Source organism: Cetorhinus maximus, chromosome 11 (genome assembly GCF_964194155.1).
Source record: "Cetorhinus maximus chromosome 11, sCetMax3.hap1.1, whole genome shotgun sequence".
Lineage (NCBI taxonomy): Eukaryota > Metazoa > Chordata > Chondrichthyes > Lamniformes > Cetorhinidae > Cetorhinus > Cetorhinus maximus.
This window is the reverse complement of record NC_135889.1, coordinates 68,134,129-68,147,583: the sequence shown is the minus strand read 5'-3', so window position 1 is coordinate 68,147,583 and position 13,455 is coordinate 68,134,129. Positions and strand designations below refer to the sequence as shown.

General features: G+C 42.0%; 1 protein-coding gene across 1 annotated transcript in view; it reads right to left on the bottom strand.

Annotated features, from left to right (window-relative positions):
• LOC144686672 (myosin light chain kinase, smooth muscle-like) overlaps positions 1-13,455 on the bottom strand; it is a 433,503-nt gene that overhangs the window by 187,007 nt on the left and 233,041 nt on the right. Inside the window, exon 11 of the mRNA XM_078552188.1 lies at positions 3,707-3,859. Coding sequence (XP_078408314.1) covers positions 3,707-3,859 — 153 coding nt within the window. The remainder of the gene's footprint in view (positions 1-3,706; positions 3,860-13,455) is intronic.

Genomic DNA, 13,455 nt, shown 5'->3' with positions numbered 1-13,455 from the left:
GAGACTCACGACCTCTCTGACATGTGCTAGTCTGCTTATCCCAATCTAGATGAAAGTTAAAGTCCCCCTTTAAAACCTCCCCTCGCTTTATGACATACTTGTGGAGTCTTGGCATTTATAAAATCTATCACTTCACAGCTACTGCTAAGGTGCTGATACACAACTCTATCTACAGTCTTAAATCTTTTTCTATTTCACAGTTCTACACAAAGTCTTGGCTGGCTGTTTTCCTCTTGTTGTGCCCTCGAGTTATCATTGAAATGATTTTATCCTTAATCAAAACAGCAAGTGCTGAAAACCTCAATAGATCTGGTAGCATCTGTGGGGAGAGAAGCAAGAGTTAAAGTTTCGAATCCAATATGGCTTCTTTGGAACTGAGCTCTGAAGAAGAGTCATATTGGACTCAAAACATTAACTCTTGTTTCTCTCTCCCAGATGCTGCCGGGCCTGCTAAATTTTTTCAGCACTTTCTGTTTATATTTCAGATCTCCAGCATCCATAATATTTTGCTTTTATTCATCCTTAATCACTAAGGCTACTCCTCCTCCATTACCCTTTTCCCTACTTTCATACAGATCTTATAACCTGGTATATTTAGTTCCCAGTACTGATTGTCCTACAGCCCTGTATCAATAGGGGCTGCTATGCCATACTCAACAAGTTGAATATGCGCCTGCCATTCATTCAGTTTATTCCTTATGCTCTGTGCACTTGTGTAATTAATGCTTCTTGGGGCCACACAGCCTAACTTGTCCTCTTGCTCTCTCCTTATTTCTCTCTCCTGGTTTAATTATTTTACATCCTTTATTTTTGCTTTTCCCTGTACTGCCTAAAGCACGATTTCTGACTTTCTATAATCTCTTTAGTTTGTTTTCGAAGTATTATCTATACTCTCTTTTCCATTTGAGCCTGCCCCCACTACCTCCCAAATTTCTTAGGTTAAAGTCCTCATGACTGCCCTGTTTATCCTTTCTGCCAGGGTCAAGGTCCCAGCCCGGTCCTCATCCTACGCTCTTTGGGGAGTCCCTGCTCCAAGGTGCCATAGGCAGCCTTCTGGCTGCCCTTCCGACATGCTATATCCTTATCCTTACAGTTAGCAAGTACATTGTACCTGTTTGCTAGGTTCAGTGTCCGATGATCTTCTTTCTCTATCGCAGCTGGGTTCCCCAACTACCAGTCACTCCAACCCCATTTGGAAACTACACCTCCCTACAAGTGTGACTGAGGTCTGGAGCAAACTGTCCAGACCCTTTTCCACCTCCCTTATCTGTCTGAGTGTTTCCAACCCAATGGGCTGAATTTTCACGGGTGGGTGGTGATCTCAATATTGGTCACAAATCCGGGTCAGGAACCAGGAGTGGCTGTGGTGGGGTATTGGATGCAATCATCCCAGAGGCGAGCAATTAAAAGGCTGCCTCTGGGGCCTCCATCCAATTCTGTGTCAGAAGGTCCGTTCAATTTAGCATCAAGAGGTCCATTCAGTGCCAGCCACCTTTGCAGTGTGGACATTGCCGGGGGGCAGCAGCAGGACTGGCAGCGGCACCATGGAGACACGTTCAATAGGAAGGGAACGGCTGTCATTGCAGCAAGAACTATGTTATCAGAGACATCAGCCTCCATGAACTGGTTGCAATGCTTATCTGAGCACTGCGATTTAATGCTGGCAACATTATAAAAGGCCTCACATAGTGCGCAGCTTGGACTTCTCACTCTGTAGCTGCCTCAGCTCCATTTCCAGTCTCTTAACACCGTAGGGGGTCCCATGCGCAGTTGGAAAGATTTCAATCCATTTCCACAATAGAAGCTAGTTGCTCTATTAAGTGCCCTAATTGGCTACCTGTTGCTGCCAGGCAGGTAGGAATATGTCGCAGAGCCAGTTCAATTAAGCCGATTGAATTTTGCTTGCCACCTGCCCTCTCTCCAAAGCTGCCTCTGTGATGCTGGGAAAATTCAGCCCAATGACTCTGAGCAGATAGATTTGATTTTCTGTCAATTTATCCATTCACAGTTTTGCTCATTTTAACGTTCGCAGTCAATGTCTCAATGCATTGAAGTCTGCCTTACCTAAATCTAGAATATCAGTTAAAAGCAAAATACTGCAGATGCTGGAAATCTGGTCTGGCAGCGTCTCTGGAGAGAGAAACAGAGTTAACGTTTCAAGTCCATAGAAGTCCGTCTGCACAGATGCTGCCTGATCTGCTGAGTTTTTCCAGCATTTCCTGTTTTTATTTCTAGAATCTCAAGTGTTGTTTCTTGTCTCTCCCTTTCAAGCACAATATTGAACTCAATCAGATTCTGATCACTATTAGATAAATCTTTGCATACCAATAGGCTGATAGATTTGGCGCACTATTCATTATCAAATTTTATTGGAGAAAAATAATTTTTTAAAAATGCTGCATGTTTTAGAACATGGACTATGTTGCTCTAAAAGACGAGAAACTAATGAGCTATGAGGAACAATAAGAGAGTATCTGGGCACACAGAGTGGCTACATAAAAAGAAATGATTGAAACGTCATGTGGGAAAGTGCTGGCATTCTGAGAACCCTTGGGAGAGATTTGAAGTGCAACCAGGCTACCAGAAAACACAACCATAAATAAGTTTAAAAAATAAGTTAAATGATAAACAAGGTGTTTTTTTTAATCTACACTATAAAATGTTTAACGCTTTGAGCTTAATCAGTGGGATGTGTTTTTGAAAGTTTGTATAAAAGTGCACATTAAGTTAGTGAGCTTTACAACTAAGACAAAGCATGCAAGGAATTCTAAATATGGTCTTTGGTAAGTTTGGGAGTAAGCTTAGTTTGCATCTGCTACTGCTGCAATTCGTGGACTTCTGGAAATATTTATATGTTTAAATTAATGAGTAAACAAGGAAAACTAAGAGCAAGGCTGTAAGAAATTTATATAAAAAAGGAAGGGTCAACCAGTGGTGTGCTATAGTCAACTGCATTGTGTTTACCATACAGTAGCGGAATGCATGTTTTTCCTTGTGACTTCTTGTGAACTAAGTTTCTGATTTTACTTATTTATATCTTGCATAAATACCAACTCAAATTAGGCTTTTCTCCACAAGGAAAATCAAAACAATTATACATTAACATTCCAATACTACACTCACACAATTAATTGTGACTAATGTGAATGAGTTTGAATGAGTTACCTATTTCTACTCTCAACTTAAGCAACTGAGGACCCCAAGGTGGAGAGTGGTGTAATTCTTATTCAAAATTTGACTTTGCTTGCATAAATAAACTGTACAAAATACTCATTGCTTAACTTCATGGACAAATTAGGCCAGAATTTTCTGCCAAAACAATAGCAAGTTTAATGCACATGACATTATTCGCGTGCAAATCATTCAGCAACTCTTGGCAAGACAGAGCTACCCCATGAATTGTGAATCACCAGAATCTGCTGGTTCCACCATTCACCAAGGTTCTTGATAACTGTTTGGTCATGTAATCAGCTCACACTTCCAGAAACTTGCAAAGCAAAAGTTTCTTGAGCTAAAGGACAAGGGAAGTTGTCATAGTCCAGAAATTTCTGGACCAAGGTTTGAGCTAGGTTGAAATAATGAAGTGAGTTGAATAATAGGATGATGGTCTATCATAGTATCATGTGGAATTCTTAGGTGAAGTAGTTCATGAGATTATAATCTTTACCAAAACTTTTAACATTTTAATTTTTAAAGATTGTCTTACCTTTTACTGTCACTTTAGCACAGCAAGATATTCTTCCACATTTGTTCTCTGCTACACACGTATAAATAGCATCATCTTCTGGCAAAGCATCTTGTATGGACAGTTTTGCGACATCATTTTCAAATGAGCTGTGAGCATACTGAATAGGTTTATCTGTGGATTAAACAGACAGAAATTGAAACCATAATACACAGCATCTTCAATCATCTTGTCTCACCCAGGTAGAGTTACAAAGGCCCCACTCTCCTCCTTGAGCAGTTTGACACATTACCTGCTTCCTGACCACCCATGTCCTGCTGGATATTTGAACACTCTCTCTCAGGATATGGTGCCCTATTCAATTGTTTACAAGGTGAGGAAGGAGGACTCTTCCTGTCTCTCAAGCTCTTGAGCATTGTTTGCAAGTTGAACATCCTCCAGCTCCCTTCAGGCTGTATTATCTGTAGCTATCTACATTAGACTAATGAGGCAGGCCTGTGCTTTATCACTTTGATCTCCTCTCTCCTGAGCAGTTTGCCTATAATCCCCTCTGTTTCTAAGTTTCTAATTAATATTAAAATATTGAATGGTGTGGATGAATAAGCTTCCCACATCCAGGAACCCTGCATAATCAAAATAGTCAAACTCTAGCCACTGGGAGCAGCATAGAAACAAGAGTAGGCCATTCAGTCCCTTGAGCTTGTTCTGCCATTCAAATAGATCCTAGTTGATGTGTATCTTAATTCAACTTACTGTCTTGGTTCCATAATGCTTAATTACTTTGTCTAATAAAAAAGCTATAACAGTCAGTTTTGAAATTTTCAACTGGCTTAGCTTCAACAGCTTTTTGTGGGAGGGAACTGGGAGGTCATTTACAGCGAGAGTGTGTGAGAGAAACAGCGTGGTCATTTACAGTGAGAGAGTGTGAGAGAAACAGCATGATCATTTACAGTGAGAGTGTGTGAGAGAAACAGCATGGTCATTTACAGTGAGAGAGTGTGAGAGAAACAGCGTGGTCATTTGCAGTGAGAGTGTGTGAGAGAAACAGTGTGGTCATTTACAGTGAGAGAGTGTGAGAGAAACAGCAAGATCATTTACAGTGAGAGAGTGTGAGAGAAACAGCGTGGTCATTTGCAGTGAGAGTGTGTGAGAGAAACAGTGTGGTCATTTACAGTGAGAGAGTGTGAGAGAAACAGCAAGATCATTTACAGTGAGAGAGTGTGAGAGAAACAGCATGATCGTTTACAGTGAGAGAGTGTAAGAGGAGCAGGCCATTTACAGTGAGAGAGAAACAGCGTGGTCATTTACAGTGAGAGTGTGTGAGAGAAACAGCGGGTCCATTTACAGCGACTGAGTGTGAGAGGAGCGGGCCATTTGCAGCGACAGAGTGTGAGAGGAGTGGTCCATTTACATTGAGAGAGTGAGAGAGAAACAGCATGGTCATTTACAGTGAGAGTGTGTGAGAGAAAGAGCGTGGTCATTTACAGCGACAGAGTGCGAGAGGAGCAGACCATTTACAGCAAGAGAGTGAGAGAAACAGCGTGGTAATTTACAGTGAGAGAGTGTGAGAGAAACAGCGGGCCCATTTACAGCGAGAGAGTGTGAGAGGAGCAGTGTTGTCATTTACAGGGAGAGAGTGTGAGAGAAGCAGTGTGATCATTTGCAGGGAGAGAGTGCGAGAGGAGCAGTGTGGTCATTTGCAGGGAGAGAGTGTGAGAGAAGTGGTGTGGTCATTTACAGGGAGTGTGGGAGAAGCAGTGTGGTCATTTACAGGGAGAGAATGTGGGAGAAGCAGTGTGGTCATTTACAGGGAGAGAGTGTGAGAGAAGCAGTGTGGTCATTTACAGGGAGAGAGTGTGAGAGGAGCAGTATTGTCATTTACAGGGAAAGAGTGTGAGAGAAGCGGTGTGGTCATTTGCAGGGAGAGAGTGTGAGAGAAGCAATGTGGTCATTTGCAGGGAGAGAGTGCGAGAGGAGCAGTTTGGTCATTTGCAGGGAGAGAGTGCGAGAGGAGCAGTGTGGTCATTTGCAGGGAGAGAGTGTGACAGAAGCAGTGTGGTCATTTGCAGGGAGAGAGTGCGAGAGGAGCAGTGTGGTCATTTGCAGGGAGAGAGTGCGAGAGGAGCAGTGTGGTCATTTTCTCCTTTTCTTAAAGGTATCTTGTTAAGTATAAGATCAATACTGGTGTGTATAAAAAAATAATTATAATAACGTGTAAAGAGTGGGGATACTAGAGCAATTAATTAATAAACTGAATAAAATATGATAGCGATGGCAGGATGGGTGAAGTGTTGCTGCTGCAGCATGCAGATGCTGCTGGACACCAAGGTGATCCAGAGCGAACACATCTGTACCAAGTGTTTGCAGCTCGAGGAACTTCAGATCCGAGTTAAGGAGCTGGAGTCCAAGCTGCAGATATTGCACCACGTCAGGGAGGGGGAAAGTTACCTGGACACTTTGCTCCAGGAGGCGGTCACACCTCTCAGCTTAGGTAATTCAAATTTTGGTCTGTGATCAGGAGCAGGGGGTGTGACTGCAGGTGAAACAGGTATGGCGACCCAGGGCGTAGCGTTCAAGGAGCCTCAGCCCCTGCAACTGTCCAACAGTTACAAGGTTCTTGCAAGCTGTGTGGAAGAGAGTGGGAACTGCAGGGAAGATGAGCGAACTGACCACGGCACCGTGGTACAGGGAGCCATTCAAGTGGGGGGAGGAAATAGGAGCTTAGTAGTGGTAGGGGACAGTATCATTAGGAGGATAGATACTGTTCTCTGCAGCTGTGAGTGTGAATCTGGAAGGCTGTGTTGCCTGCCCGGTGCCAGGGTTAAAGACATCTCCTCAGGGCTAGAGAGGAACTTGGAGTGGGAGGGGAGGGATCCAGTTGTCGTCATCCATGTTGGTACCAACAACATTGATAGGGCTAGAAAGGAGATTCTGTTGAAAGAATTTGAACAGTTAGAAGCTAAATTAAAAAGCAGAACCTCCAAGGTAATAATCTCGGGATTACTACCTGAACCACAGGCAAACTGGCATAGAGTAAATAAAGGCAAGGAGTTAAATGCTTGGCCCAGAGATTGGTGTGGGAGGAACGGGTTTCATTTCATGGGGCACTGGCACCAGTACTGGGGTAGAAGGGAGCTGTTCCAGTGGGACGGGCTTCACTTGAACCATGCTAGGACCAGTGTCCTGGCGAACCGAATGACTAGGGTTGTAGAGAGGGATTTAAACCAAATAGAGGGGGGGATTGTTCTGGAAAGGCTTACAAAGCAAATTGATATGGCAGCCTTGCAGGGCAGCTATTTAGGTAATGATACCCAGAGTGTGACAGGAAGGGACAGAGTGTACAAACATTAAAAAAACAGCAGCCAATAGGGTCAAAGGGGGAAAAATGGTAAAAAGGCTAAATTAATGTCCCTTTACTTAAATGCACATAGCATTCGGAACAAAATAAATGAATTAATTGCACAAATAGAGGCTAATGGGCATGATCTTATAGCCATTACGGAGAAGTGGTTACAAGGAGATCAAAGCTGGGAACTAAATGTTCAGGGGTATGTGACTTTTCGAAAGGACAGGCAGGAAGAAAAGGGTGGTGGGGTAGCTTTATTAGTACGAGATGGAATAAGTACGATAGCAGAAAGGATCTTGGATCGGAAGATGTAGAATCCATATGGGTGGAGGTAAGAAGACACTGGTGGGAGTTGTCTATAGGCCCCCAGACAGTAGCAATACTGTAGGACAGAGAATAAATTAGGAGATAATGAGGGCATGTAAAAAAGGCAGTACATTAATCATGGGTGACTTTAATCTTTATGTAGATTGGGAAAATCAAACTGGCAAAGGTAACCACGAGCAAGAATTCATAATGTATTCAGGACAGTTTCCTAGAACAATATGTCATAAATCCAACCAGGGATCAGGCTATTTTGGATCTGGTAATGTGTAATGAGTCAGGCTTAATAAATGATCTCAGAGTATAGGGTCCCCTAGGAAACAGTGACCATAATATGGTAGAATTTTGCATTCCGTTTGAGAGTGAGAAACTTAGGTCATAAACAACTGTGCTAGACTTAAATAAGGGTAATTACAATGGAATGGGGGCAGGGTTGGCTGGAGTGGACTGGGAAAGGAGTTTAGCAGAAAAGACAGTTAATGAACAATGGCAGACATTTAAGAAAATAGTTCATGACTCTCAAAAAAGATATATCCCAGTGAGGAAGAAGGGTCCTACGAAAGGGATAAACCAACCATGGGTAACCAAGGAATTTAAGACAGTGTCAAATTGAAAGAAAAAACATACAATGTGGAAAAGATTAGTGGTAAACCGGAGGATTGGGAAACCAACAAAAGATGATCAAAAAATAATAAAGAGGGAGAAAATAAACGTTGAGGGTAAACTAGCAAGCACTCTAATAATGGACAGTAAGAGCTTCTTTATATATATAAAAAGGAAGAGAGAGCCCAAAGTGAACGTAGGCCCCTTGGGGAATGAAGCTGGGGAAATAATAATGGGGAATCAGGAAATGGCAGAGGAGTTGAATAAATACTTTGCTTCAGTCTTCACGGTAGAAGATACTAATAGCATTCCAAAAATACTAAATAATCAAGGGGAAAAAGGTGCGGGGGGAGGAAATAAATACAATAATGATCACTAGAGAAAAAGTACTAGGGAAACTAATAGGGCTAAAGGCCGATATGTCCCCTGGACCTGATGGGTTGCATCCTAGGATATTAAAAGAAGTAGCTACAGAGATAGTGGATGCACTGGTAGTAATCTTCCAAGAATACCTAGATTCTGGAAAAGTCCCAGAGGATTGGAGAATGGCCAGAGAATGGCCACCCTTATTCAAAAAGGGAGACAAAAAACAGGTAACTATAGGCCAGTTGGCTTAACATCTGTCATTGGCAAAATGTTGGAGTCTATTATAAAGAATGTAATAGCAGGGCATTTAGAAATACATAATCTAATCAAGCAGAGTCAGAATAACCTCATGAAGGGAGAATCATGCCGAACAAATTTATTAGAATTCTTTGAGGAGGTAACAAGCAGGATAGATAAAGAGGAACCAATAGTTGTAATATATTTGGATTTCCAAAAGGCGTTTGATAAGGTACCGCACATAAGGCAACTTAATAAGATAAGAGCCCTTGGTGTTGGGGGTAGTATATTAGCATGGATAGAGGATTGGTTAGCTAATAGAAGACAGAGAGTTGGGATAAGGAGGGCATATTTGGGATGGCAACCTGTAACTAGTGGAGTGTCACAAGGATCAGTGCTGGGGCCTCAATTATTTGCAATATATAATAACGACTTAGATGAGGGAAGTGAATGTACTATCGCCAAGTTTGCGGATGACACAAAAATAGATGGGAAAGCAAGTGGTGAGGATGACACAAAGAGTCTACGGAGGGATATAAACAGGTTAAGTGAGTGGGCAAAAAAGTGGCAGATGGAATATAATGTGGGAAAATGTGAGGTTATGCACTTTGGCAGGAAGAATAGATGAGCTGAATGTTATTTAAATGGAAAAAGACTGCAGAAGGCTGCGGCATAGAGGGATTTGGGAGTCCTTGTGCATGAATCCCAAAAAGCTAGCATACAAGTTCAACAGGTAATAGGGAAGACAAATGGAATATTGGCCTTTATTTCAAAGGGAAGTAGGGAAAAATAGGGAAGTATTGCTAAATCTATACAAGGCACTAGTTAGATTACACATAGAATACTGTGAACAATTTTGATCCCCTTATCTAAGGAAAGATATACTGGCATTGGATACAGTCTAGGGAAGATTTACCAGGTTGATCCCGGGTATGGAGGGATTTTCTTATGAGGAGGGATTGAGTAGGTTGGGCCTGTACTCATTGGAGTTTAGAAGAATGAGAGGCATATTATTGAAACATATAAGATTCTTCGGGGTCTTGAGGGGGTAGATGCTGGGGGGTTGTCTCCCCTTATGGGCGAACCTAGGACCAGACGGCACAATCTCAGAGTAAGGGGGTGCTCATTTAAAACATAGCTGAAGAGGAATTTCTTCACTCAGAGGGTAGCCAATCTGTGGAATTCTTTACCACAGAGGGCTGTAGAGGCTGAGTCGTTAAGTATATTCAAGGCTGAGATAGACAGATTTTTAATCAGTAAGGGAGTTAAGGGTTATGGGGACAAGACAGGAAAGTGGAGTTGAGGATTATCAGATCAGCCATGATCTCATTGAATGGCGGAGCAGAATTGATGGGCCGAATGGCCTACTTCTGCACCTACGTCTTATGGTTGTCTTAACTGCAGATTTCCGCTACCCTTTGTGTGAAGAGATGCTTCCTGACATCACCCCTGAACAGCCTACCTCTAATTTTAATGTTATGTACCTTTGGTCCGTACTCTCCCACCAGAGGGGAAACAATATCTCTGTATCTATAGATAATAGGGTCTATCTACCCAATCAAATCTTTGATCATTTTAAACACCTCTATTAGATTACCCCTTAATCTTCTACACTCAAGAGAATAAAAGCCTGGTCAATGCATCCTGTCCTCATAATTTACACCATTTACTATGTCACCTAACTTAGCGTTGTCAGCAAATTTGAATATATGGCTCTCTATTTCTTCATCCATGTCATTTACAAATATACTGAAAAGCTAAGGGCCCAGCACAGGTCCCTGGGGTATACCACCAGTCACATCCTGCCAACTGGAGTACATACTGTAGTATAAAGGGTTAACATATGGGAGATGCTTATGTATGACATAGATGATGATGTACTACTGATACCAGTCAATCATGCATTAGACTTGAGAGAAAGGGAGGTTGGAATCATGCCTAGAAGCACCATGCCTACTCTGTAGATAAAAGCAAGATACTGCAGATGCTGGAAATGTGAAACAAAAACAGAAAATGCTGGAAAAACTCAGGAATAAAAACAGAAGATACTGGAAAAACTCAGCCAGCTTGCAAGACCGTATTGTATTTCCTGTTTTTATGCCTACTCTGTAACCTGTTTGGAAGTAGTACTAATAAACAAGTGTTAAGCAGACACCAGAGTATGTCTACAGTCTGTCTAGGAACCAAGTCCCATGCCTAGAGTCCAAGGCAGAAGGACCAATCTCAGAACACATACCCATTATCTGTATTCTGTCTCACATATCCTAACCAATGCCCTAGCCACAGCAATAGATTGCCTCCATTTCCATGTGCTCTAATTTCTGTTAGCAGTCTCTTATGTAGAAATTTTTCAAATGCCCATGGAAATACACCTAAATAGCATCCATAGGCACTCCCTTATTTACCACATTAGTTCACCCCTTTCTATTCCAGTACTCTTGAGATAAAGCCCCACATTCCATTAGCTTTTTGAATTATTTTTATACTTCTCCACTTCTGTACACGGACCCCCATGTACCACTGTGATCAGTCGTATCCCCAGAATGTGGGTAACTTTAACCTTGACAGGATGGTTGTCCTTCACCAGGTTGCCATGTATTATTGTAAACTAGAAGCCAGTGTCTTGTACCCATGTGTCCCATTCATGCTGATTTTAATCTGTCTACATCAGGAATCACTACATACCTGAACATCTCGCACCTTACCAGCTTGCTTTGGCTCTCAGTTTGAATTATTGGATTCCTATAAGGAAATTATTATTCACCTCATGATGTGAAGGTTCAGGCTGGCAAGATGTAACTGATGAAGTGTCACCAGGATCAGCGCTAGGGTCTCAACTATTTACAATCTATATCAATGACTTGGATGAAGGGACCGAATGTATGGTAGTTAAATTTATCAATGACAGCAAGATAGATAGGAGAGTAAGTTGTCAGAAGGAGGTAAAAAACCTACAAAGAGATATAGATAAGTTAAGTGAGTGAGCCTAATGGACAGTGAGGCTCTCAGCCAAGCATCATTACATATGCTTGGCTGAGGGCCCAGACAACTACTAATCTTGTTGAAACACCTGCACCTCAGACAAAACATTTGATGATTGGCAGCTCAGGCTCTCTGACCTCTGCTGTCAATTTCACAATGTTGTTTACACGACATTAAGCAGTTTCAAGGGTTTGTGGGTTTTGATATTGATATTTTAAAAGGTCTGGGCGATTACTGGGGAAATGGTACTGAGAAAATTGATGGAACTGCGGGCTGGCAAGTCTCTGGGTCCCGATGGACAACATCCTAGGGTCTTAAAAGAGGTGGCTAATGAGGTAGTTGATGCGTTGTTGTTAAGTTTCTAAAATTTGTTAAATTCTGGAAAGGTTCCATCAGATTGGAAAATAGCAAATATAACCCCTCTATTCAAGAAGGGAGGGAGGCAGAACACAGGAAACTACAGGCCAGTTAGCTTGACGTCTATCGTGGGGAAGTTATTAGAATAAATCATTAAGGAGGTTGTAGCTGGGCACTCAGAAGAGCTCAAGGCAATCGAGAAGAGTCAGCATGGTTTTGTGAAAGGAAAATCATGTTTAACCAATTGGAGTTCTTGAAGGAGTAACATGCACAGTGGATAAAGGAGAGCCTGTAGACATACTGTACTTGGATTTCCAGAAGGCATTTGATAAGGTGCCACATCAAAGATTATTACAGAAAATAAAAGTGCATGGTGTAGTGGGTAACATATTAGCATAGATAGAAGATTGGCTGGCTGGCAGAAAGCAGAGAGTATACATAAATGGGTCTTTTTCGAATTGGTAGGATGTGACAAGTGGAGTCCCACAGGGGTCTGTACTGGGGCCTCAACTTTTTACAATTTATATCAATGACTTAGATGAGGGGAGTGAAGACATGGTAGCTAAATTTGCAGATGACACAAAGATAGGTAGGAAAGTATGTTGTGAAGAGGACATGAGGAGGTTGCAGATAGATGTAGATAGGTTGAGTGATTGGGAAAAGATCTGGCAAATGGAGTTTAATGTGGGAAAATGTGAAATTGTTCACTTTGGCAGGAAGAGCAAAAAAGCAGTTTATTACTTAAATGGAGTACAGCTGCATAATTCTGAGGTGCAGAGGGATCTAGGTGTTCTAGTACACAAGTCACAAAATGTTAGTATGCAGGTACAGCAAGTAATTAAGAAGGCTAATGGAATGCTATCCTTTATCACGAGAGGGATTGAACTTAAAAGTAAGGATGTTATGTTTCAGTTATACAGGGCATTGTTGAGACCGCACCTCGAATACTGTGTGCAGTTTTGGTCTCCTTACTTAAGGAAGGTTGTAAATGCGTTGGATGCATTTCAAAGGAAGTTTACTAGATTGATACCTGGAATGGGTGGGTTGTCTTATGAGGAAAGGTTGGACAGACAGGCCTTGTTTCCACTGGAGTTTAGAAGAGTGAGGGGTGATTTGATTGAAATATACAAGATCCTGAACGGCCTTGACAAGGTGGATGTCAAAAGGATATTTCTTCTTGTGGGTGAGCCCAGAACTAGGCGGCAATGTTTTAAAATTAGGGGTCACCCTTTTAGGACAGAGATGAAGAGAAATTTTTTCTCTGAGGATTGTGCAACTTTGGAACTCTCTGCCTCAGAAGGTGGTGGAGGCGAGGTCATTGAATATTTTTAAAGCAGAGGTAGGTAGATTCTTGTTAGGCAAGGGAGTACAAAGGTTATCAGGGTTAGGTGGGGAGGTGGAAATCGACACACAAGAAGATCAACCATGATCTTATTGAATGGCAGAGCAGGCTCGAGGGGCCGAATGGTCTACTTCTGTTCCTATTTCTTAAGTTCTTAAGATTGACAACCTGATTATTAGCTTGTTGTGAAATGACATTTTTTTCAACACAGGA